This window comes from Hyperolius riggenbachi, chromosome 6 (assembly GCF_040937935.1).
Source record: "Hyperolius riggenbachi isolate aHypRig1 chromosome 6, aHypRig1.pri, whole genome shotgun sequence".
Classification (NCBI taxonomy): Eukaryota; Metazoa; Chordata; class Amphibia; order Anura; family Hyperoliidae; genus Hyperolius; species Hyperolius riggenbachi.
This window is the reverse complement of record NC_090651.1, coordinates 163706745-163732421: the sequence shown is the minus strand read 5'-3', so window position 1 is coordinate 163732421 and position 25677 is coordinate 163706745. Positions and strand designations below refer to the sequence as shown.

The window sequence follows — 25677 nt, the reverse complement described above, 5'->3', positions numbered from 1 at the left end:
ATGTTTCCACCCCCATGCTTGACGGTGGGGACGGTGTTTTGGGGGTCATAGGCAGCATTTTTCTTCCTCCAAACACAGCGAGTTGAGTTAATGCCAAAGAGCTCTATTTTGGTCTCATCAGACCACAGCACCTTCTCCCAGTCACTCACAGAATCATTCAGGTGTTCATTGGCAAACTTCAGACGGGCCTGCACATGTGCCTTCTTGAGCAGGGGGACCTTGCGAGCCCTGCAGGATTTTAATCCATTGCGGTGTAATGTGTTTCCAATGGTTTTCTTGGTGACTGTGGTCCCTGCTAATTTGAGGTCATTCACTAACTCCTCCCGTGTAGTTCTAGGATGCTTTTTCACCTTTCTCAGAACCATTGACACCCCACGAGGTGAGATCTTGCGTGGAGCCCCAGAGCGAGGTCGATTGATGGTCATTTTGTGCTCCTTCCATTTTTGAACAATCGCACCAAGAGTTGTCACCTTCTCTCCCAGCTTCTTGCTAATGGTTTTGTAGCCCATTCCAGCCTTGCGCAGGTCTACAATTTTGTCTCTGACATCCTTGGACAGCTCTTTGGTCTTTCCCATGTTGGAGAGTTTGGAGTCTGCTTGATTGATTGATTCTGTGGACAGGTGTCTTTCATACAGGTGACTAGTTAAAGGGATACTGTAGGGGGGTCGGGGGAAAATGAGCTGAACTTACCCGGGGCTTCTAATGGTCCCCCGCAGACATCCTGTGTTGGCGCAGCCACTCACCGATGCTCCGGCCCCGCCTCCAGTTCACTTCTGGAATTTCTGACTTTAAAGTCAGAAAACCACTGCGCCTGCACGCCCGTGTCCTCGCTCCCGCTGATGTCACCAGGAGTGTACTGCGCAGACACAGACCATACTGGGCCTGCGCTGTGCGCTCTTGATGACATCAGCGGGATCGAGGACACGGCAACGCAGGCGCAGTGGTTTTCAGACTTTAAAGTCTGAAATTCCAGAAGTGAACCGGAGGCGGGGCCGGAGCATCGGTGAGTGGCTGCGCCAACACAGGATGTCTGCGGGGGACCGTTAGAAGCCCCGGGTAAGTTCAACTCATTTTCCCCTGACCCCCCTACAGTATCCCTTTAAGACAGGTGTCCTTAATGAGGGTGACTAATTGAGTAGAAGTGTCTAACCACTCTGTGGGAGCCAGAACTCTTAATGGTTGGTAGGGGTTCAAAAACTTATTTCACTCAATGAAATGCAAATCAGTTGCTATCTTTTATTTAAGGTTATTTTTTCGATTTTCCTTTTGATGTGCTATCTGCCACTGTTAAAATAAACCTACCATTGAAATGATACTGTTCTGAGACTTTTCATTTCTTTGTCATTGGACAAACTTACAAAATCAGTGAGGGGTCAAATAATTATTTCCTCCACTGTATATACTGTAGTCTTCTCTTTAACTGTTCCTCAGAGGAGCTCACTATGTTTTATCAAGCATAGCTCTACATTTGATAAAGCAGGGCTTTCTACCCTGGGAAATGCACCGCAATACATATTTTAAACACAGCTAACCCCAATTTGTTCTGTAAGCTCACTCTTTCTCCACGCATAGCCGGGGATCCTAGCTCGTACCAACTGACCGCATTCTCTAAAACATCCGCCTGCACTTGCAAGGACCTTTTGGAATCCATCGCAAACCAAGTCCCCGGCAAAATACAGACACAATGGCTAACAGCTGGAAAACCCATAAGGGTTTCCCCAGCCTCCACAATCAGGTAAGACCTCTCCTATTGGGCTAGCCCACAACTTGACTCATATCACAGTGTGCGCTCTCTCTACCTTTTGTCTTTCTTCTCATTACTGTTCATACAGGAAGCAGCACCTTTTTAAAGGAGAACAAAAATAGACTTGCAGCTTGCTCTCTGACTAGTGTTTCACACTATCAGACCCTATATATCTAGTAACAATAGTCAAGCTGCTTCGGTTGCATGATCTACTTAAAGTAAATGATTTAAACCCAAGTCTAAAATTAGTTTTAATCTCCAGAATTTGCCAAATTTCTAAATATCAGATTTAAAAGATACCTTTACTCTCCCCTTATCTTCTCCCAACACAGTAACCGCTGATCATAAAAGCTGTAACTAAAATTGTAATCAGCAGCCACAGTCACAGCCATGTAACCAATACCAGCCTTTTATTATCCTGATGCCTGGTGGCAATGCTATACATGTAAAATAAACAACAAAGCACCCCTTAGCTTCTTGCGGAGCCCTGTTAGAGTCCTGCCAGGGGTCTGGATGGTGCAAAACATTTACATACACATGTGGCCCCACGGGAAGTTGTGTATCAAAATAACCATTCCTCAACACTAGCTAGGCCAGGCACTGAAGTCCGCTATCATTATACTACAAGTATAACATTAAATTTATCATGGTTATAGGGTAATTTTAAATGTGAAATTCCAGTAGAATTCCTTTTTACATATTATACTTGTAACGGTAATAACAGGAAACAGGATTTTGTTCACTACACAGTTTGTGGTATGTACATATGCCTTGAGAAATGGACACAAGAAGAATAGTGTGTCATTTGTGAGAAATGTGAGCACGGAGGATTGCCATGTTAGGTTTCTAAATTGCAGTGGTACAGGTCCATAACAGTCTGATACAATACAACATAAACTAGGAAAATCTCTATAGACATGTATGCTTGTATGTATGTGTGTGTGTGTATGTTTGTACTAATGGAGCAGATGGGCCAAGCCCATATAGAGGACATGTCCAGCATGTGTGGGAAATTCGCTATTGGCATGGAATATACAGACCAATGGAATTGCCAGGCAAAGTTGGCCAAAGCACAGAGACATATAGAGAGTGGATCACAATCAGTTGCTTGACATTGATCTGAAGTCTGTATTACATACAGACCCTTATTCAATTCACTTTATCTACTAAGTTTTGTCCTAAGTGATCATTTTTCGTCTTCCATTTAAAATAACTTTGTAGCACTCTGCAATTGAAAAAGTACCAAAAAGCAGGTGAAACATACTGTCAAAAATTATTTTGAGTATTTTCTTACTTGCTGGTGGCATAAAATCCATTTTATTTAAAACATGAAAATATTACTGAGGAGAAAATATACAGTAGGTGAAAAGTAAATTGGATCGGGCCCATACGGTCTTACTCTATACTGTAAAGGGAAACTGGAAATCTTCATGTTACGCTGTTTTCCTACTAAACCCCCACAAACCCAAAAAAGACTAAATATATGCAATTTAAAAACACCCAGAAGAAAATGCAGGTTGTTAATTACGACTTAAAGACAAAGACAAAGGTAGAAAATATCATTGTATTATGTAGATGAAAGGAAACAAAAAAAACTGTAACCCCTGCAAAATTCTGCACGTTTTCTACACATATTCCAGACCAGCATGAAAGAATATGTAAGAATACAGTATTGTATAGAAAATCAGAATCCATCCCATTTCATCTTCAATACTCATCAGTCATATAGACTTAACAATAAAATTTCAGTATAAAAATAAGGAATACAAATAGGTAGGCGTTTGTTATATAATAACCATTTACTTGGATATACAAATGTATTACAAACGAAAATATATTCTTCAGCATTTCAGTCAATTTCCTCTAAGAGTTGTTTTAGTTTTGTGGTTTGCTTTTATTAAAGAATCTCCTGGCTTCGACGTTACTGAGCGACACTGAACAGCGGGACGGATGCTGCCTCCTGTACTCAATGCTTTCATGAATTGCATCCTTTATTACCTGGAAAAGAAAGAAATCTAAATGACTAACACATCTTGAAATAACAAATGGCTTAAAGGGAACCTGAGATGGTCTGGAGAGAAAAAATGATACATACCTGGGGCATCCTCTAGCTCCCTCCCCGTCCTGCTGCACTGTTTGGATCCTCTGCAATTCACCCCAGAAAGTCCTTTTGTCTAGGGGAGTACTGCACATGCGCAGCCCGCCCAGGCACGTGCCCCTTTCCAACTGGAGGACTTTCTGGGGCAAATTGCTGAGGATTCAGATGGCACAGGAGGACTGAGAGAGAGCAATCAGCCTGGAGGAAGACCCAGGCATGCATCTTTCCCCTCACATTTTAATTTGCATTCTAATTGCAACACATTTCTCCTGTTAATTTAAATGGAAAGGCATTGCAGAGCTAAGCAGCAGCATGTTGTTCTTCATGGCCAGTGTTCATCTCACACAAAGTGGCCAATGACTGTTGAAAGTCCCTAGTCTGTTGTTAAAGGGACACTTAAGTCAAACAAAAAAAATGAGTTTTACTCACCTGGGGCTTCCAATAGCCCGCTGCAGCTGTCCGGTGCCCTCGCCATCTCCCTCCGATCCTCCTGGCCCCACCGGCAGTCACTTCCTGTTTCGGTGACAGGAGCTGACAGGCTGGGGACGTGAGTGATTCTTCGTGTTCCTGGTCACAATAGCGCCATCTATGCTGCTATAGCATATATCATATAGCAGCATAGAGGGAGCTAATATGTCTGGGAACGCGAAGAATCACTCGCGTCCCCAACCTGTCAGCTCCTGTCACCGAAACAGGAAGTGGCTACTGGCGGGGCCAGGAGGATCGGAGGGAGACAGCGAGGGCACCGGACAGCTGAAGGGGGCTATTGGAAGCCATAGGTGAGTAAAACTCATTTTTTTTGTTTGACTTAAGTGTCCCTTTAAGTCAACAGCAAAACTTTCTGCCCATGTACACCCATGATTGAATTTTCACTTTATAAGTGTATCCAGTAATATGAATAATGTACATTCCCAACTGGGGGTGGTAGGTACTTAGCAATGCACAACACCTCTGCAAAATGTTGATAGTTTATACTAAAGTAATCATGGTATAATGCAGTGATACTCATACAGAGAATAGCTTCCATGTACAATCAAATGTCAAATGCAAACAGGTTTACAAAGAGTATTACAATAACCCAGAAAAAAAAATAAAAAACATCATTCTATTTACCTACACGTAGCTACAATAGCCAGATTTAGTAATGCAACAACAACAACAAAATCACAGTAGTTTCAGAACGTTAATGCTCGATACCTGATAATTAGTCACTTGTTATGTAATCAATTATTTCTAAATCTGATTTGAGTATTTTTACAATTTGAGTCGTCTACAGTACTACTAATCCTTTGTTTGCCACCTATGGTATAAAGTTGGTTCCCCTATCTGTCGGGTGCAACTTCACAGGGTAGGACCAGAGGCCCTGAGTGGAGATGGGCTTGTATGGCCATATGCTTAGTGTGGTGTTGTTTTTCAGGTGACCTGTGCTTGTGAGCGTCCAGTATTTATATTGTTAGGCTTTTAGAATTCCTACACTAGAAATGGTTCTCAGCTTTATTTTGACTTGACATATCTAAGTCTTCAACCATATTTTCTTCATTTAGGGAACTCTATAGACGGCAGGAGGAAGAGCTGTCTTACCTACACTCATTATACAGCAAGAGTAAATTACATCATTCTCACGCCCCCTTTATACAAAAACATTAGTATTGAAAGAACATCAAAAAGAGAAGGTTTACAATGGAACCAGTTGATTTTAGTGCAGTGCTGCACCAATCGTGTCAGTGCCATCGCTGTGTGTCTGATTTGGTCAGTGCACAAATTAGTAAAAAAATATAAAAAATAATTCAGCCGCTGGCAATCGGCGATTCCTGAATTACATGTCCCCGCCGAGTTGCTACAACTAGGAAGGGGAATAGTAATCAGTGCAGGCCTGGAGTTTGTGCAGGAGTAGCGTGAGCCATTTTTCAGCTTCACCCCGAGCCAAAATATCCTGTGCCGAGATCGCCCATGCTGAGAATAAATAGACACTTTACAATGCATACTGTTCTGACTAAAATAATATTTAGCACATAAAAATTCCACATGGATAGGCAGTAAAAAAACAACAACAATAGAGTACATCATAGCAATGCCATTGAACGCAGCCTGATGCATGATTTGTGACCACAAAAGGTCACTTCTTCAGAGACATGTTGTATAGGTATAGTATATATGAGCATATGTTAAAAATTGATACTCATATCTGGGGGAAAAAATGAGGCCACCCCTCTGAATAAAGGATCAAAAACAAACAAAATACAAATTGAAGGTTTCACGGCCTAGTAATCTTATGCATAAAACAACTTTTAATAGTAATGCCAATAAAAAGTCATACAAGCGATATAGCATAAAAAAAAGTCCTCAATACAAGTTGGTCATAATGTCAATAGCCTAACGCACGTTTCGCGACCAATGACCAGGTTGCTTCTAAGACAAAAGCACATATATACAGCCACATCCAGATATGTATCGCACATTTTATCGTCCTTTCAGCCAAACACATGGCCAATTATAATTGCATCCAATAGTCAATCTTTGCAAAACAGCATAATGTAGAAGACCGAGGTCCAGGGATTGCACTTGTCTGGTGGAATACAATCCTTTTAGATGCAGCCAGGGAGAGCACAGCAGTACATCTGCCAAGCACTAATGATTCAAAAAGGATTGGCTTTTTGAATCATTAGTGCTTGGCAAATTTACTGCTGTGCTCTCCCTGGCTGCATCTAAAACAATTACATTCCAACAGACAAGTGCAATCCCTGGACCTCAGTCTTCTACGTTATGCTGTTTTGCAAAGATTGACAATTGGTTGCAATTATAAATTGGCCATGTGTTAGGCTGACAGGACAATAAACATGTGCGATACATGTCTGGATGTGGCTGTATTTATGTGCTTTTGTCTTATGCTTTTATAAACTGTCCTGTAGTCACGAAGCGTGAACTCAGGAAAAAAAAAGCCTCTGCCTCTGAAAAAGCAACCTGGTCATCGGTTGTGAAACCTGCGTCAGGCTATTGACATTATGACCAATGTGTATTTAGGACTTTTTTATGCTGTATCACTTGTATGACTATTTATTAGCATTACTATTAAAAGTTATGTTTTATGCGTAAGATTACTAGGCCGTGAAACCCTCAATTTGTATTTTGTTTGTTTTCGATCATATATGAGCATACACAGATCCCTCCACATATGGGATTCACCAACCACCTCAGTCAAGTAATATACAAAAAGACCATAAGGATTGATATTCCAGAAAAAAAATGTGACACCCAAATGCTGCAGCATGGGGAGATTCTACTAATCTGATAGTCTGGTGGTAACTCCGGACATGCCCAGAGAGGAGGGGACCTTGATCTTGTATCAAAGCTGGTGTGGCTTTGATCTGGCGTCATACAATAATGATCCCCTCCTCCCCGAGTGCCCTCCTGCCATATGCAGAGTGCAGAGTGGAGTGTGCTAGCAGCAGTGACTCTAGCCCAGGGGTCTCAAACTCGTAGCCCGCAGGCCATTTGCGGCCCTCGGCACAATATTTTGTGGCCCGCGCCGGCAAAAGCAAAAGAGACACGGAAGCAAATTATTTTACCTTATAGTTCGCTTCAGTGCTCCCAAGTAATCCGCCGCATCCCGCCGCTAAACGAGGGCTGCAGAGCCCCCAAATCCCCCGGGCAAACATCTACGACTGCGCTGAGGGGCAGAGCTTCCAGCTGTAGCTCTGCCACTCCTGACGTCAATCGCCGCCTCTCCCTGCCCCTCTCTGTGAAGGAAGAGTGAAAGGGGCGGGCAGAGGCGGCAATCCGACCCGCTATTGACGTCAGGAGGGGCAGAGCTGAAAGCTCTGCCCCTTCCAAGAAATGCCGGCAGATTGCCCCCTTCCAAGAAATGCCGGCAGATTGCCCCCCGGGCGATTTGGGGGCTCTGCAGCCCTCGTTTTGCGGCGGGGACACGGCGGATTACTTGTAATGGGAGCACTGAAGCGAACTATAAGGTAGGACACTTCATGTTCAGAAGAAATAATTAAAAACGGTTAATAATGACATTTGAGGACTTTTTTGGGGGAAATCCCTTATGCGGTCCAGCCTCATCCTGACTTTGCCTCCTGCGGCCCCCAGGTAAATTGAGTTTGAGACCCCTGCTCTAGCCTGTCAGCAGGATCTTCAGCCTGCCTCACAGCAAATCATCTCCATGACAGTCTAGTGGGGTTTCATTATGTATTCCACTGGAGGGGTCACAGACATGAGACACAGTAGGTGCAACAACAGATATAGTTACATAGTTTTGGGTTGAAAAAAAGACAGGCGTCCATCAAGTTCAACCAGAAAAATACAACACCAGCCTGCACCCGCACATGTCCCTGTTGATGCAGAGGAAGGCAAAAAACCCTTACAAGGCATGGTCTAATTAGCCCCAAAAAGGAAAAAAATCCTTCCTGACTCCAGATGGCAATCGGATAAAATCCCTGGATCAACACTACCGGGAATTACCTAGTATTTATAGCCATGGATGTCTTTCAACAAAAGGAAAGCATCTAAGCCCCCTTAAATGCAGATATAGTATTAAAAAGTGAAAGTTTGATTTATGATTATTATTATGTCCCATTACTGCTCCCTTAACAAGTGGGAGGCACACATGCAAACTGTTGTAATTCCTACACCGTTAACCTAATTTGCATGTAAATACCCTCAAATTACAGCTGACAGTCTGCAGTTAAATCACACTGTGTTTGTTTCATTTTAAATCCATTGTGTATGGAGCAAATAATGTTAGAATTGTGTCGATGTCCCAATATTTATGGACCTGACTGTACCTCAAGCTTATATTTGGGTCAGCTTATACTCAAATATTTATGGTATATGGTGGTTACCTTTTGCCTCTCTAGCCAGAATACAGACTGTTCTCTCAGATCTTGCCTTGACTTCCACAGTTCTCCTTAAAGCGGACCCAAACCAAACATTTTTTTTTAATTCAAAATATTTAGTTGCATCACTCTGACACATACAAATATAATGAACACTCCTTCAAGCCCCTATGAGCATTTCAGTGCATGCTTTTCACCCTTCTCTTTTCATAACTAGGGTTATACAGGTGGCAGCCATTAGCAATTCCTCCTTTGCTGGACACCTCCTACTCCACCAGTCTGCCAGATTCTGTCCCGGCAAAATGAAAGGAAGGGAGGGGTTCCTCTAATAAATGTGAAATATTTTATATTTGTCATCATGCAGCTGACAAAAAGGCTGCTATTTATTATAATTTAGAAAATAGTAATTATAATTTAGAAAACAGAAAAGCAGAGAAGTAACTAACCACAAGTATTAAAACACCGAGAAGGAAGCGTCCGTGAAGAGCAAGCTTAGCAGTGTCAGACTGAACAGGAGGGCATGGGTGTGTAGGCCGTCGCGATTCGCCGCGCACTGCGGCTTCTTCCTTCATGCCCGGAAGAAGCCGCAGTGTGCAGCGAATCGCGACGGTCTGCACACCCATGCCCTCCCGCTCAGTCTGACGCTGGTAAACTCGCTCTTCACGGACACTTCCTTCTCGGTGTTCTAATACTTGTTGTTGGTTACTTCTCTGCTTTTCTGTCGCTGTGTCTCCTTGTCGTGGTCATCCACGCTGCTCTCACACCCACTGCTGGGTTTACCTTGTGCACTAACTGCTTTGCTCATTCACCTTGGCACTTCAGCATACAGCCCATTCACTTTCTTATACACCCATGCATGTCTATGCAGGGTGCATATGCACTTGTTTATGCACTTGTTCGATCTACATATTAGTGACTGACATTTGTTGTTCACATTTCCTACTTTCCAGTGTTTGGGAAGACTCTGCATATATGCATATTTATATTGACTTGTACTGTCCATACTGAGACTGTTTACCATTTGTGCATCATAGGGCTTTACCTTTTCTGTGCATTTGTTTTTATGTTTTTAAAATTTTTGATATGGATGTAATAAAGGCTTGTTTATATTTGTAATACCCTTGTGGTGCGGTTCATTTGGGGACAAATCCTGTTGTGCTGTTTTGATTACCTCATACTTCATGGCCTTTCTGCACGTTATTGGTTGCATTATTTAATACTTACAAGCCTCTGTACTATTATTGTTGATGGTGCTTGTCCATTTCTTTGCAGTGTTCATCATCCCACTAGGTTCTTATAGTTGGTTAACTTTATTTTTAGCGACGTGGGTACAGGCGCACGACCATGCGAACGTTACTTAGCGTTGCATCATAATAACGACCATCACGGCGGATCAGATTGATAAGATCCCCGACGACTCCCGCGATCGCTTGCAGTCTCGTTCACTCCCAGCGTATTGCGCCGCATGACATCGTGCACACCCGCTGGCAGGAAAAGCGTCGCTGATGACCTGTCGGGAGGTGAGTACACAGCTTTAGACTCCAAAGCATCAGTAATAGGGCACCCAGATGTACATAGTAGCCAAAGTAGGTAATAACTGTAGCTTCTATTTGCAGATGATCGGTTACAAATAGTGGTCTAAGGGGGAGGTTGATGTTAGGTATTAGGAGTGGAGGGTTATTGTGAGGATGGGGGTTGGGTATGTCTATAATAACATATTGATAATATAAATTACCAATATTTTTTAATATTGGCACTATCCGGCGCCCAACTCTCACAGTGGTGCCGCTACATGTACTCTTTTTGCCTTTTTCTGGATCAACTGGGATGTGTAAGGGTAGAGGCTAATATTGTACCATATTTTCTGGTTTGAACTTGATGGATAAATATTTTTTTCTCAACAAAACTATGTAACATATGCCAACACCGTTTTGACTAAAGAATTATTTTGTTACCATAATAAATGTGGGTTCAAAGCCACTTTAAGCTCTGCAATGAGTGACAACTCCTTGCTATAAAGGACTCGTGAAGTAATTAGTAATCTTTCAGAAGTGTTTAACCACTTCAGCCTGCAGGTGTTTTCACCTCTAAGACAGAAGCAATTTTCCCATGTCAGCGCTCCTCCCATTCATTCACCAATAATTATTATCACTACTTATCACACCATAGCTTATTTTTTTCACCCCCAATAAGAAAGCCTAAAGCTTTCTTTGGCTGGTACATTTTGCTAAGAATTATATTATTCTAAATTCATTTTAATGGGAATAAAATGAAACATTCTACTGTGCATAAAACCCACACATTTTATTTGCCAATTTGTTCCAACTATTTCAACATTTAAAATATTTCCCTAGTACAATGTATGACACCAATATTTTATTTGGAAATTAAGGTGCATTTTTTGCAAACACATATAGGCAAACGATAAAAGTAAAATACATATTAAAAATGTTCAGTCCCTAAAATAACTATTTATGTATTTTTTTTGGTAGCTACAGGGGAAGGTGGGGGGTTAATAAAGCTTTATTAAATGTATAATGTATTTTTTTTTACTTTAATTTGACTTTTTGGCCACTAGGTGGTGCTAAGCACTCTTGCTAGTTACCAGGAAGTACTTGATCATGGTTTTTTGTTTTTTTTAACCATTTTGATGCTTGCTGTGGTATTCAAGGCAAGTTGATTCCTTTACAGGGGATTGGTTGCCTCGGGGGAACACTCATTCCCCTTCCACAATCGATCCCCTGTAATAGCCGACAGGACCGAGCGCGCAACTGCCACAACACTGCTGGACGAATATATCCGTTCAGATTGCCGCTAAACTGCTCCTGCTGGACAAATATATTTGTCCAGTTGGACATTTCATGTAACAGACTTTCTGGCTTTCCCTGAACCTTACACACTGAAACGTCAACATTCCAACACCATTATTACTTGTGCACTAAGACAATCTTCTGTATTTAACCAAGAGGTTGCACATCTACAGGAAGCAACGTCTCATGTCTCATCTCTGTTTACATTACAGAAACTGGTAAGAATGTGTAATAAAATAATGTACATACAGCTAACCTGGAATTTTTTTTCCTTAATTAAAAGTTTCCCTTTCACAAACAGATTTGTGTTATCGTAATCAAAAGTATTTCAAACTCTTCGAATGTATCACAAGTATCTATTTACATTTCAAGAATTTACTGGAAAGTTTCCACATTTCTCTTTTCATTATAAAAATGAAAGCGGATTCCAGGAGCAAAGACAGAATTCTCATTTGTGAGTACTATGAGTAAGGTAACCTCACCAGGGAATCACAGAAGGGCCTGTTTCCAAAAACGTGCATTTCATTTCCAGAATGAGAATCACTGCTCAGTCTTTCAAGTGTTTAAAAATAACTTCTGAGTCAACATTAAAGCATATTTCCAGACAAGGTCCGTCACTGCTGGGATCTAGACTAAAGGCACGCATCACTATATGGCATGTAACCTCTATTACATTATATCCAAGGATAACAAGGTTGTGGTTCCAACAAAGCATTCCTGCAGCAATTCTACATCATCTGAATCTACAGGATTTCATATACAGGTACTTTATGGTATTTTAAGTTCCATGCGAATCATCTACTGTAATTTCTAAGTCTTTACAAAGACATTAATTATACATGTTTTTCTTTCAACCAGCAACAAAAAAAAAGCATAAAATGAGCTGTCCCATACTATAAATACATCTAGTATAAATAAAAAAAGATAGTAATATTTGAACACCTAGCTTTCTTTTATATGCATGTATGTGTCCTGCCGCATGTACCCAAACTGTCTTTCTATGCCATACAATTAAACATGTAAAGTATAAATTTAACTTACAAGTCTCTTAACACCCTAAAACAATGTTGAAAAACACGGATGATGATGTGGGTTCTAAGATTATTGAGGGTTACAGAAATATACAAAGTTGTAATAGACAAGGGGTGGCATGAATCTCAGTTAAAATCAATCTGCAGTGCAAAATACGCCTTAAAGGACTTACGAGGCCAACGGAGCAAAAAAAGTTAATCACCTGCATCGTCGTTTAAGGCACGGAGGACGCCGTCCGCGCCCTCCGTGCTGATCCGCCGGGTCCCCCCGGGCCGGCTCCCGACCCCACGGCCCGGGTCAGGCTCTCCTGCCTCTCCAAAAATGGCCACTTCCTCTGGCCGCGGCTACGCAGTCCGCCTGGCCGCGAGTGCGGCTGCGCAGTCCTAGGGCCAACCCCCCCCCCCCCCCCCGATCCACGCTACGTAGCCAATAGCAGCATTTATTCTATGAGTAAACGTAAATATTTACATTGTAGCACTTGAAGTGCTTCTTGTTACCTCAGATCTCTGTCAGTGTGAGATCTGAGGTTGACGGAGCTGCTGACAGTGCCACAGTGTAAAATATACGGATATAACAGTGTTTTTTTTCTTTTATTGTTAAACTGTTAACCCCTACCTAGCCTGTAACCTCTTCTGTCACCAATACCTCGGTATAGCCCTAGCTGGGTTTAGTTAGACCTTTTGGGGCCCTAGCTAATCTCCACACCTCTCACCTACCCCCCTGCTAGTGATTTTATCAGTGAATCATTTAGTGATTCAGAGATCCCCTACCTAACCTTTTGTGTCATCTCTCCCCCCCCCCCAAAAAAAATAAACCTTTCTATCGATCTTTTCTGTTTGTTGATCTTAGATCATTTAAAGTAATTTGCCGATCCTAGACATGGCAAAGAGGCTTTTCACGGCAGAGGAGGCGTGCGCCATGCTGCAGCTTTCTGGTAGCAGTGGCGAGGAGGATTCTGATTCTGGCAGTGATTGGATACCAATTGATTCTGGATCCCGAGCGTGCAGGGCCATCATCAAAGCGGGCTAGATTTGGAAGTAGGGTGCAATCTAATGCCATCAGCAGCGACAGCAACTCTGAAACTGAGGGGCCATCAGAACGCAGAGGAGGACGCATACAGCCGAGGGTACGTGAAAGAGAGGCAATACCCTTTGAAATTGCTCACCCAAAATGGTTACCTCCGAACATGAAAGAGCCACAAATCCCTCCTTTACTGCAGCCAGTGGCATTACAGTGGATACAGGGAATATGACCCCTATTACATTTTTTTCAGATGTTTTTCCTGATGAATTTCTACACTATATCGTGGAACAGACTAACAATTATGCTGCACAATATTTGGCTGCCAATCCAATGTCAGTTTATGTCACAAAATGGACACCGACAAATTTGGCTGAGCTCAGAATTTTTCTGGGCCTTATTTTAAATATGGGCTTAATGTGGCGACCACAGCTCAGCATGTATTGGAGCAGAAATGCACTCCATCAGTCACCTCAATATTCAGGGAAGATGACAAAGCTGAGGTACAAAATGCTGATGCGGTTTCTTCACTTTAACAACAATGCGGAAGACCTCAGTTGTGAAGATCCTTCTCGAGACCGCCTTTTTAAATTAAATAAATTAAATTTTAAATTAAGGCCACTTCTGGACCATCTGAATGCAAAATTCAGTGAAATTTATGTGCCTGAGCGGGAGATCGCAGTCGATGAATCCCTAATGCCCTATCAAGGGAGGCTGGGCATAATACAATACATCCCCACCAAACGAGCTCTGTACGGAGTGAAACTGTACAAGCTTTGCGAAAGCAGTACAGGGTACACCTACTCATTCCGTATATATTACAGGGGAAGGACCGACTACTACAGCCTGAGGGGTGCCCTGCTTATATGGGCACCAATGGAAAGATTGTCGTTCACCCTATTAGTCCATTACTAAATAAAGGGTACCACCTATATTTAGATAATTTTTACACCAGCGTGCCCCTTTTTAAATTTTTGTTTGATGCTCAAACTGTGACCTTGCGGGCAAACAGGAAGGGCCTACCAGAAGAGGTTGTGCATAAAAAAAAAAAAAAAAAAAAAAAAGGGGGAGATCTGCAGCCTGAGAAGCAGTGAACTCCTTGTTATGAAATATAAAGACAAGAGAGATGTCCTGATGCTGACCACCATGCATACTGAGGCTTTGATGTCTTTGAAGACAAAGACAATAGACAGAGAAACCATAGGCGATACTGGATTATAGCAAGCATATGGGGGCAGTGGATTTTTCAGACCAGATGATGTCTTATTATCTGGTAAGCAGGAAAACCAAAAGCTGCTACAAAAAAATGGGGATTTACCTGATTCAGATGGCATTGCATAATTCTTTTGTCATATACCAAAAATCAGGCAACACGGACTCCTTCCTGAAGTAGGAGGAGCATGTTTTATCATCCCTGATATTTGATTCCGGCAGCCCGAGTGACAACATTACTCAAACTGACTGCGAGGATATCGTCAGACTACGGGACAAACATTTTCCTGCTTCCCTCCCCCCTACTCCAAGAAAAGCCTACCCTCAAAAAAAATGCAGAGTGTGTAGCAAACAATGTAAACAAGGAGTGACAGACAGACAGAGAGGTAGCAAACAGAGTATAAGATGCATGATCGTGTGATTATACAGAGACCCAGCAATTCAAATCCAAGTTAGTCCATGGGAAGGGTGCCATAGCTGGAGGGGGTGGGGGGAGGGGGCACGACTCTTACAAAGGCCTTTTAGATCATGGAGTTTGTGTAATTTTACATATGGCAATGATCCTAGAGTGAGGTTGGTTATTTGACAAGACAAATAACATATCACGCTCTTCTCCTGGCTTACTGAACAGGCAGAGCTGAGATTCGAACCCTGGTCTCCTGCGTCAGAGGCAGATCCCTTAACCATTACACCATCCAGCCACTGCTTACACCATCCAGCCACTGCAGTGTTTTGAGCCATTTATAATGCAGTCATAAGTGTTTGGTTGAATTAGTGGGGGGTTTTGTTTTTGGTGACCCTCCCATGGACAGCTCTACATACATGTTATTTTATATGTATTTAGATATATTTATAATGTACTAAAGGATGTTTATTTGCAGTCTTTCTAGATGTGCACTGAATTAGCTGTCCACCTGGTTTTATTCTAACATGATTGATCCCAGAGTTTCATATGAAGGACTTGGAGAAAACGGCCACCATCTGTCCATATCTAAGGACACAATGGGCATGATTCACAAAGCTTTTTCACCTGTTTTCCTCAGTTTTCACCTTATTTATGTTACATTTTTAAGCTCCCAAAGAGAAAAAATATAATATAATTAAAGGGACACTGTAGGGGGGGGTCAGGGGAAAATGAGTTGAACTTACCCGTGGCTTCTAATGGTCCCCCGCAGACATTCTGTGCCCGCGCATCCACTCACCATTGCTCCGGCCCTGCCTCCAGTTCACTTTCGGAATTTCAGAGTTTATGGTCAGTATGGTCTGTGCCTGCGCAGTATGCTCCTGGTGACATTAGCGGGATCAAGGACATGGCAACGCAGGCGCAGTGGTTTTCAGACTTTAAACTCTGAAATTCCAGAAGTGAACCGGAGGTGGGGCCGGAGCATCGGTGAGTGGCTGCGCAGGCACAGGATGTCTGCGGGGGACCATAAAAAGCCCTGGGTAAGTTCAACTTATTTTTCCCCGACCCCCCTACAGTATCCCTTTAAGGTAAGAAAAGTAATATTGCAATGAAGGTAATCAGGAAAAACTTACTTTGAGTGATTATTTTGCTTGTAAATGTGCTATCAATTAGCTGATAAATAAGCCATTTATGAGAAATTTTGTTAATAGAACCCATTGTGTTTGCATTAAGGTCCACACTTCGAGTTTCTTTTTCTTTCATATCATAAATAATATTTATACTTTCTGTACGTAGTAGACATTTGCATACTATTTGGATACATTTTTTCTATTTATTCTTGATTTAATTAGCATGACCATAAAATTCCTTTTCAACAGCAAATCAGCACAAAGAAAGATGTGGCTGGCTCATCTTATCATCCAAGCATCAAAAAAAGTAATTTTTAACAAATGGATAGACTCCAGTGTCCCCGCCTCAATTATTTAACCAGGTTAGACTGGACACACTAACCAACAAATTGATGACTAAGCTTAAATGAAAATGGAAAATATCACCTATTAACATAAATCTTTTCAACTGTGCAAGTAAATCATTTTGCAGTACAAACTAAATCAGAATGGACTATGGGAGGCGGTCCTGCAGCAGCCAATGAAGCCAGATGCTCCATCACTCCCTTTTTTGAAAACATCTGTTAGGGCTGAGGTGATGGAGGCTGTAGGGAATTGCTTTTAACAACCAAAGTTACTTTGTTGTAACTTATGGGATTACATGGTTATATAATGTGGTTTGTGCAACCGATACAGAAAATTACAGTTTTGCAGGATACAATTATTTTGATCACTTCTCTTATCAGCCGTTATACTTACTTCATGGTAAGGGTCCCATTTTAGTTGGTATGCCCTATGTAGATAAAGGCTAAGGTTTATTTCATACTTTAGTGCATTCAGCACAATTTATCATATTGAAGCTTTGCATCAAAGCTAAGTATCCAATGTGGATTACTATGGCTTTATTATTTAATCATGTTGAATGTCAAGAATTCCCTTCAGATTCTTTCCCTAGAGCCTTAGAAGAGCTATGGGCAGCCAGTGCGATTCAGAGCTTAAAACACAAATATCTCGAAAAATTGTACAAAAAAAAAAATTTAATTGTAAAATTTAAACTACAAACATATAATTGTACATTTTTCCAGAGTAAAATGCACTACAAATGTATTTTTTCTTATGTCAATATGACTTACAGTAGGTAGTGAAAATCTGATAGATCTGTCAGGTTTTGGACTAGTTATCTCCTTATGAAGAATTCTCAGTTATTTCTTTCTTTATAAAAACTGCCAAAACAGCGTGCAAATAAGCAGGGAAGCTGGCTGACATATTTGTATAAATCATTTCCTGGAAGTGCTTTTGTGAAGAACATAAAAAAGAACCTCCCATAAACAGATGCGATAGTCCAAAATCTGGCAGACCAGTCAGCTTTTTCTATCTACTGTGACAGCACCATAGGAAAAATGAAATATATAGGGCATTTAATGTACACTTTATATGTATGTATTATAAATTTTAAAATTTTTCATGATAGTTGTCCTTTAAAAATATACTATAAATTATATATACACATATTAATGGGGACCCTGAGCAGTACTTTAAATCAAAACTTTCACTTACCTGGGGCTTCCTCCAGCCCTCCGTAGGCCGCGAGGTCCCCTGGTACTTCTGCGGGTCCCGCTGGCAGCTCCGTTACCGCCGACACTTCCTGGATTTGAATGCTTGGCGGCTGCTCCATGTCATCACGTCGGCCGCTACGCGTCATCAAGGCAGCCGGCGTGACAGTACTGCGCTTGCGCGGTTCAGAGTTAGAAAACCATGCATGCGCAGTACCGTCACACCGGCCGCCGTGATGACTCGTAGCCGGCAGCATGATGACAATGAGCGGCCGGGTGTTGCCGGTAACGGAGCCGCCAGCGGGACCCGCAGAAGAGCCAGGAGGACGCTGGTGGGCTGGAGGAAGCCCCAGGTAAATGAAAGTTTTGATTTAAAGTACTGCTCAGGTTCCCTTTTAACTTACCGTCTTTTTTGGACTATAAGACGCTCCTGAGATGCACCTAGAGGACAAAATCAAAGGGAAAAAATATATACTAAACCTGGTGCATCCATGGTGAAGGGGCATCTTGTGGATTATGCCCCCTTTGTACCTCATGCCCCCTTGTACCTTGTTTCTCCCTGTGTCATCCTGTGTCCCCCTCTGTCCTCCTTGTGTCCTCCTCTATGCCCCTTTGTGTCCCCTTATGTCCTCCTATATGCCCTTTTGTGCCCCCCTTATCCTCCGTTTGTGCCCCTGTGTCCTCCCCTGGATGGGCACAGTACAGGGAGTCCCCAACATTGCAACAGGTTGGAGGTTCTTATTGGCAGGCATTCACAAGTCAGGAACTCCCTGAATTTAGACTAAAAGACTCGGTGACTTTTTTCCCCACTTTTTTGGGGAGAAAGTGAGTTTTATATTCCAAAAATACAGTCATTTTTGGATTTAAACCACCACCAAGAGAAAAAGTATACACACAGACCGCAGCAAGAACAATGTATTAAGGGTGGAATCACACCATACAGACAAAAGATCTCTCATAGTCCATAATCAAATGGTGAATTTCTCTCACCCTAATCCAGGTACACCTAGAAATCACAAACCATGTGGTGACAACGTGCCCAGCCTATAAATCCACATCGTCTCCACATGGCACAATTCTGGATGTGCCCAGTACAAGTGAATGTGTGTATGTGGGGGGCTTGAGGGACCACCGGGACTGTGTTTTTAATGATATTATCTGAGAATTGTTGTCATTGGTGAATTTTGTCCACAATAAAGCATTTATACGTTTTTGGGGAATTCTGAGGTCTGTTTATACTTTTTCTCTTGGTGGTGGTTTAGGTCTAGTACTTAAGTTGCGGGCCCAGAGTGGGGTGGTGTGTGAGCTTTTTGGGGGGCTATTGACTCCTTGGTGCTCGACACACCTAAACTTATTCCATGTGAGAACTAACTTTCTCCCCTTTTTTGTACATTAGTTTGTAGATTGTCAGATTTAGTATTGTCACCTTTTGAAAAACTGAAAATAGTGACTAACTGGTGATTGTATTGAAATAGGTGCCTCAAACAATCAAGAAAGGCATACATACATCTATATTGTTGAGTGTGTTGAACTCCATCAGGTCATGCAATCGTTTAAATGCCAGATTTGGATACTGGAAATTAAATGTTGAAAATGGACTTTCTGGATCATCAAAGATATCAAAATCTGCAAAGTCCTTTTCTTCTGCAGTTTTCCTTGGAATTCCTACAATAAAATAATACAAATTACTACAGTAGCAGAAAAAACACAAAATGCCTACAGTTATTAAGACGATCAGCTGAATCAAATTATCTAGCTTAACCACCAATCAAAATAGAAACATTTGAACCTAGCTCACAAATATTGTGACTAGACAGTGATTAAGTGGATGCCAATGTAAAAAGATGGTCAGTTTAGTATGCTTCCTGATTGGAAACAGCTTGTCCTTGATGGTAGCTCAAGCATTTTAAAACAAAGCAAACCTGAGATGACAAGATATAAAAGTTTTATACATACCTGGAGCTTCCTCCAGCCCCCTCCGCACCGATCACTCCCAGCCATCTTCCTCCGCCTCCTCGTTCTCCCTGTAGAAGCCACGTTAGCTAGGCTAGTCGGGGCGCACTTAAAGGGTTAGTGTGAGGGCTGGTGCACACCAAAAACCGCTAGCGGACCCACAAACGCTAGCGGTTTTTGAAAAAAAAATTTCAGAGCGATTCTACGAGTTTTTGAGCGTTTTTATGTAGCAGATTTTATATCTTGCTACAGTAAATCTGTAACTGAACCGCTTCTGTAACAAAAACGCTTGGAAAACCATTCTGATCTAGCGTTTTTCAGAGCAGTTTTCCACTTTCCTATACTTTACATTAAGGCATAAACGCCTCAGAAATCTCAAAAATGCTGTAGGACCCGAGTTTGCGTTTGGGGGAAAAACGAGCCGCTCTGGTGTGCCCCAGCCTATTGACTATCATTAGCCAAGCGTTTTCCTCCCCAGAAAGCGTTTTAAAAAACGCTCAGAACCGCTCTTGGTGTGAACCAGCCCTTAGATATAGGTAAGAGAGAGGTTAGTGTTAAGAGTAGGTAAGAATAGGAAAACATAGGACTATAGTAGAATATCGGTAACACTTCCTATCCAGTCCAGAATCAGATTCAAGATACTGTGTCTGACCTACAAATCTGTCCACAAAACCTGTCCAACCTACATTTTCGATCTTACTCATAGGTACACACCTAGCCGCTCACTCCGCTCTTACAATGAACTTCGCCTTACCGCCCCCCCCCCCCCCCCCCCCCCCGCATCACCCAGTTCCATGCACGCCTCCAGGAATTCTCAAGAGCTGCTCCAACACTATGGAACTCCCTACCTCCACACATTAGGGCAGCCCCCTCCTTCAACATCTTCAAGAAAGCCCTCAAAACTCACCTTTTCACTCTGGCCTACTACCCCTCGCAAGTGCTCTAAACCCACAGCTGAACCCTGGTCCCCTACCTTTCGTGTCCTTACCTCTCCCTCTAGATTGTAAGCCTTTGGGCAGGGTCCTCCTCCTTTTGTGTCCTACCTGATCATGCACCTCCATTACTGTGAATCCATACTATGCATCTGAGTGAACCTAACTTGCCTAATCTCCATGCTCCCCTCCAGTGACTAAGCATTACCTTGTACTCATACTGTGGTCTTTCTTGTATTCATGTATTGTCATTTTGCTGTATGTCACCCCTAAATATTGTCTGTAACCTAAACTAATGTCCAGCGCTGCGTAATATGTTGGCGCTTTATAAATACAATAAATAAACAAACACTGCCCATATTCTATCACGTATAGCAGGAGATAGTAGAATCAGTATAAGTACCAATATTTTAATAATTTGCGCCTCCTTTTTTATTTTCATAGTGGTGCTTTTAAAGGTATGCTGGTAAAGGTAACTTGGGCTGCAGTCATTTAATCGATACCTTGATTGAGCTACCGATACATCGATTGAGCTGCGGATTGGCGGACGCCATATTGCTACTCCTATGAGTCTACCAGCTAGATGGGGGTCACGTGAGTCTTGTTTGGCTGTCTGAATCAGTGGCATGTGCTGCAATATTCGGATTGAGGTTTGACATTCCTGTGTCAGTAATAAGAGCGTACCAGTGTTATGCTGAGAGGCGTGTTAAATATGCACACGGTGGTGCCGAAAATTAAGATTGGTTATGTGTGCTGACTACACCTGGCTATAGGATTGCTGCAATTGAATGGGCCTGAAGAATTTTGGACTGTACCGGTACCCTATTTTTGATTGGAGTGCACTCCTCAAGGGTTTTCTATGGCCATATAACAGCGATCTATAGGTGGTTTTTATGTGGGGGTTTTAATAGGAGTTTTGTAATGGTACATTGTAATTGATTAAAGTTTTTTTGCACAGTATTACCAGGAACTCTATTCTTTTTTGACGATTTAAAAATGGCACCTAGAAAAAAAGGGCACCAAATGTAGCCAAGAAACGTAGTTTTGGTTATAAAATGGCACCGTATATAACTGAGAAAAGTGCTTTTGATTATAAAAGGGCTCCGGTTATAGTCAAGAAAAATGATAGGGTGCTGGATATAGCCGAGAAAAGTGATTTCGGTTATAAAAGGGTGCCAGATATAGCTGAGAAAAGTGATTACTATGAACTAAGTTCTCTCTACTCTCACACAGAACCCTCCCCGGTGATGCCTAACCCTAAGACCCCAATGGTGTTGCCTAATCTCAACCACATTTCATGTCAAACGTTATTTTGAACTGATATAACCTAATTAACTGATATAGCCAAATTTAGGCACCTGCTAACAGAACTGATTTTTAGACAGGTCAAACATATATACATTATTTTGAATGGATATAACCACATTTATTATAGTTGTAGCCGCATTTTAAGTAAAACATACGTTATTCTGAAAATATAACCAAGTTTGTGACCTGCTGATATAACAGATCTTTAGACATACCACATATACTCGCATATAAGCCGACCCATGTATAAGCCGATGTACCCACTTTTCCCACAGAAACCAGGAAAAAGTGATTCACACGCATATAAGCCCCCTCCCCAATATAGCCCCCTCCACAGTAGCCAGATGTTCCTCCAGTACAAGTCAGCCCCCCTCCCCATATCCAGATGTTCCCCAGGATCATACAGCTGTGTCTCAAGAAGCCATTAGATGGTGTCATTGATATGAGACAGCAATTGCCACACAGGAAGAATTCCCGATCATTGCACCGCTGACATGTTGCTTGCACGCTCCACTCCACAAGCCAGGGGACAAAGGTAGTCTTGAGCTGCTCACTCTGCATACCATGTTGCAGGGGATGGAGGGCATGGACACAGCAGGGCGCAAGCTGGTAAGAGCAGGATTACTAGTGCACAATCCTTACGCTCCTCTGCCATTAACAAAACCTGCTACACCATCTGTTTTGCGCCACTGACTCGCATATAAGCCGAGGGGGTAACTTTTCAGCACATTTTTATGCTGAAAAATTAGGCTTATACTTGAGTATATACAGAACTTGTTGTAGTCACATTTATTTAGCTGTAAAAAATTATGGGTGCCCATTTCTACCGCTTATAGCTGCAAATCACGACAAATAATATTGAAGTCTATGACACCCTTTTAACAGAGACTGCTCTGGCCTTGGGTTTCCAGAACCAATTAACATTTAATGTTATGAAATTGCAGAAAATTGAAATATTTTAGAGCAGGTTTGTTGTTGCAAAGTGAAGCATGCAAGTTTAAGTGCCCCTTGCTTCCACTGAAAGATAATATCTATGGCTTTTGTATAGAGTATAGATGCATTGGACATGCCCATTTCCATACTAATCGTTAAAGCTCATCTAAAGTTAAAGGACCATTATTGTGAAAAATGTTAAAAATTTGTACGCATAGAATTCCATTCCATGATTGCACCAGAAGGATAGCCACGGCCCAATCTCACCCACAATTGCTCCCTAGTCCTGTGATGTGCAGTCCTCGTTCACTGACCTCGATCAGCCAGCAACCACCCACTGCACAGCTCTACGGAAGTCAGGCTGCACGAGGGCCAGTCAGCCGCGTCCTGAACGAGATGAGCACAATGTAACAAAACAGAATCGAACACCTCTATCCAGTGGGTGCTGGTGCAAGGATCCTCGGCAATCAGTAATCCAAAATCATCTCGTCAGGAACAGTGCAGTTTATCGTCCCATCCCACAAATTCAATCTGACCGTACTCGGTCGATCGTTTTGGGGCCAATACGGTACTCTTTGTCAAGGAAAGGATATGTCTGTCCTTTCCTTGACAAAGGGGACCGGATTGACCTCGAAATGATCCTCAGAGCACGGTCAGATTGTATGTGTGTGATGGGACAAAAAATTGCACTGTTCCTGACAAGACTATGTGCGGATCAACTCTTGATTCTGGGCGAGATGAGGACACCACATGCTTGATCTCTGCATCCACGCTGCAGGACCCACCCCTATCATGCAGCTGGGTACAATGCACAGCTGCCAGGGAGACCAAGATGCCACCCGGATGGAAGCCGAGAAGAGGGAACAAGCTGGCCAGGGCAGGGCTACATGAGGGCCAACGCACCGCGTCCCGGGCGAGATGAGGACACCACATGCTTAACCCCTGCATCCACTCACATTATGCAGGGAGCTATATTTCTGTTTCTCTCTCTCCTTGTTCAAGGACGTTCAATGCGACATTTGAAACATTACTATTTTTGTGATAGTGGTCCTTTAAAATAAAAAAAATAAAAAAGTGCTGGGCTTATGCTGACAAGCTGAACACTAGCCCATGATGCTCACCCCTTTAGCTGTAGTTTTACATAGGGCAGAAGATATGTCCCTAGCTTTGGCACACTAGTTGCTGTCAAAGACAGAGCCTGTGCTGCACCATTGTTTGTATTTCTGCAAGTTCTAACTCTAATAACCTTAACCACCATTAGCTAGTCCAGAAATAGTATCTTTAAATTGGTTTTAACAACTTTTGTCAATCAAATCAGACTACTGTTTATACCCGAGAAACCCTAACAGTGATAGTATTATACTACAAATGAACACTTAGTTTTGATAGGAACTAGTTACCGTCCAGCACCAGCGATCAATAGTCGCAGTTCATCTCTTATCAATTTAGAAGTTCTTACAGCATTAGCAGATCAATGTAGACCACGTGTCGAACTCCAGGCCTGGAGGGCCAGATCCATGCCAGTATTTAGGATGGACTGAGAAAGAGAGGAATATGTTCTACCTGATGGACCACACCTTTCCTGATTCAGACCCATAAATTAATTTGAGCTGTGTCAAAAATGAGTGAGGACCTCGGCCCTCGAAGGAACGGTTTGACATCCCTGATGTAGACCATAGATGCTCAAGCAGTTTAGGATTTATTTGTATCAAACATACATTCACATACAAGAGTGAAGCAAAAAGAAAGTAGAGTAAAAGTAGAAATAGAACTAGAGATCTATCTTAATAACAGAAAGACCTCCAGCTTACAAATTGTTAATTTGTCATATCTGACTGTAGATGGGCTATGGGTGGATTATAGGTGTAAACAACATTAGGAGCTTTCTATTGGCTTCTATGATTGACAGCCTATCCACTGCACAGGTACGGAACCCTGCACCAAACTGGGAGCTTCCGTTTGACCTGAACTCCGATTTTCTACAACCAGTGTTTTAATCCAGACTGTGAAAGCAAGAGAATGTTGACCATTCTAGTGCCTAGGAGCAGCACAGTGGCGTATTGGTTATCGCTCTCGCCTTGCAGCACTGGGTCCCCGGTTCGAAACACAGCCAGGTCAACATCTGCAAGAAGTTTGTATGTTCTTCCTGTGTATGTGTGGGTTTCCTCCGGGTACTCCGGTTTCCTCCCACATCCCAAAAACATACAGATAAGTTAATTGGCTTCCCCCTAAATTGGCCCTAGACTATGGTATATACACTACAAGATATATACATATGACTATGGTAGGGGTTAGATTGTGAGCCCCTTTGAGGGATAGTTAATTGACAATATACCCTGTACAGCGCTGCGGAGATGATGGCGCTATATAAATACTAAATAATAATAATAGTGCCTGGCAGTCTGTATATCGGGCAGATAAGGAACTAACTGACCTTTCCCTCAAGCAAGATGTTTCATTATAAATCTGTTCTCTAGTATATGTCTTAGAGGAGAACTCTGGATATAGTCTTCTGCTGAAATATTGGTTCTTAAGTAAATGAGGGTTTTACATTGTGAGAACCTACAATCATTACCAGAACATGAAATCTGAAGTAGATGCTTCGCTTATGCATGACAGTATAATTGACTCTGAGCTATATTAGTCAATTCTTAAAGTGAACCTTAAGTGTCCCAAAAAAATTGAGTTTTACTCCCCTGGGGCTTACCTCAGCCCCCTGCAGCTGATCGGTG

General features: G+C 42.2%; 1 protein-coding gene across 1 annotated transcript in view; it reads right to left on the bottom strand.

Moving 5' to 3' along the window:
- Positions 1 to 3524: 3524 nt before the first annotated feature.
- Positions 3525 to 25677, bottom strand: part of PLA2G4A (phospholipase A2 group IVA) — a 220567-nt gene continuing 198414 nt past the window's right edge. The window contains exons 17-18 of the mRNA XM_068240163.1: positions 19327 to 19484; positions 3525 to 3742 (exon numbers count right to left, since the gene is read on the bottom strand). Of these exons, the coding sequence (XP_068096264.1) occupies positions 3620 to 3742; positions 19327 to 19484 (281 nt within the window). The 3' untranslated portion in view covers positions 3525 to 3619. The remainder of the gene's footprint in view (positions 3743 to 19326; positions 19485 to 25677) is intronic.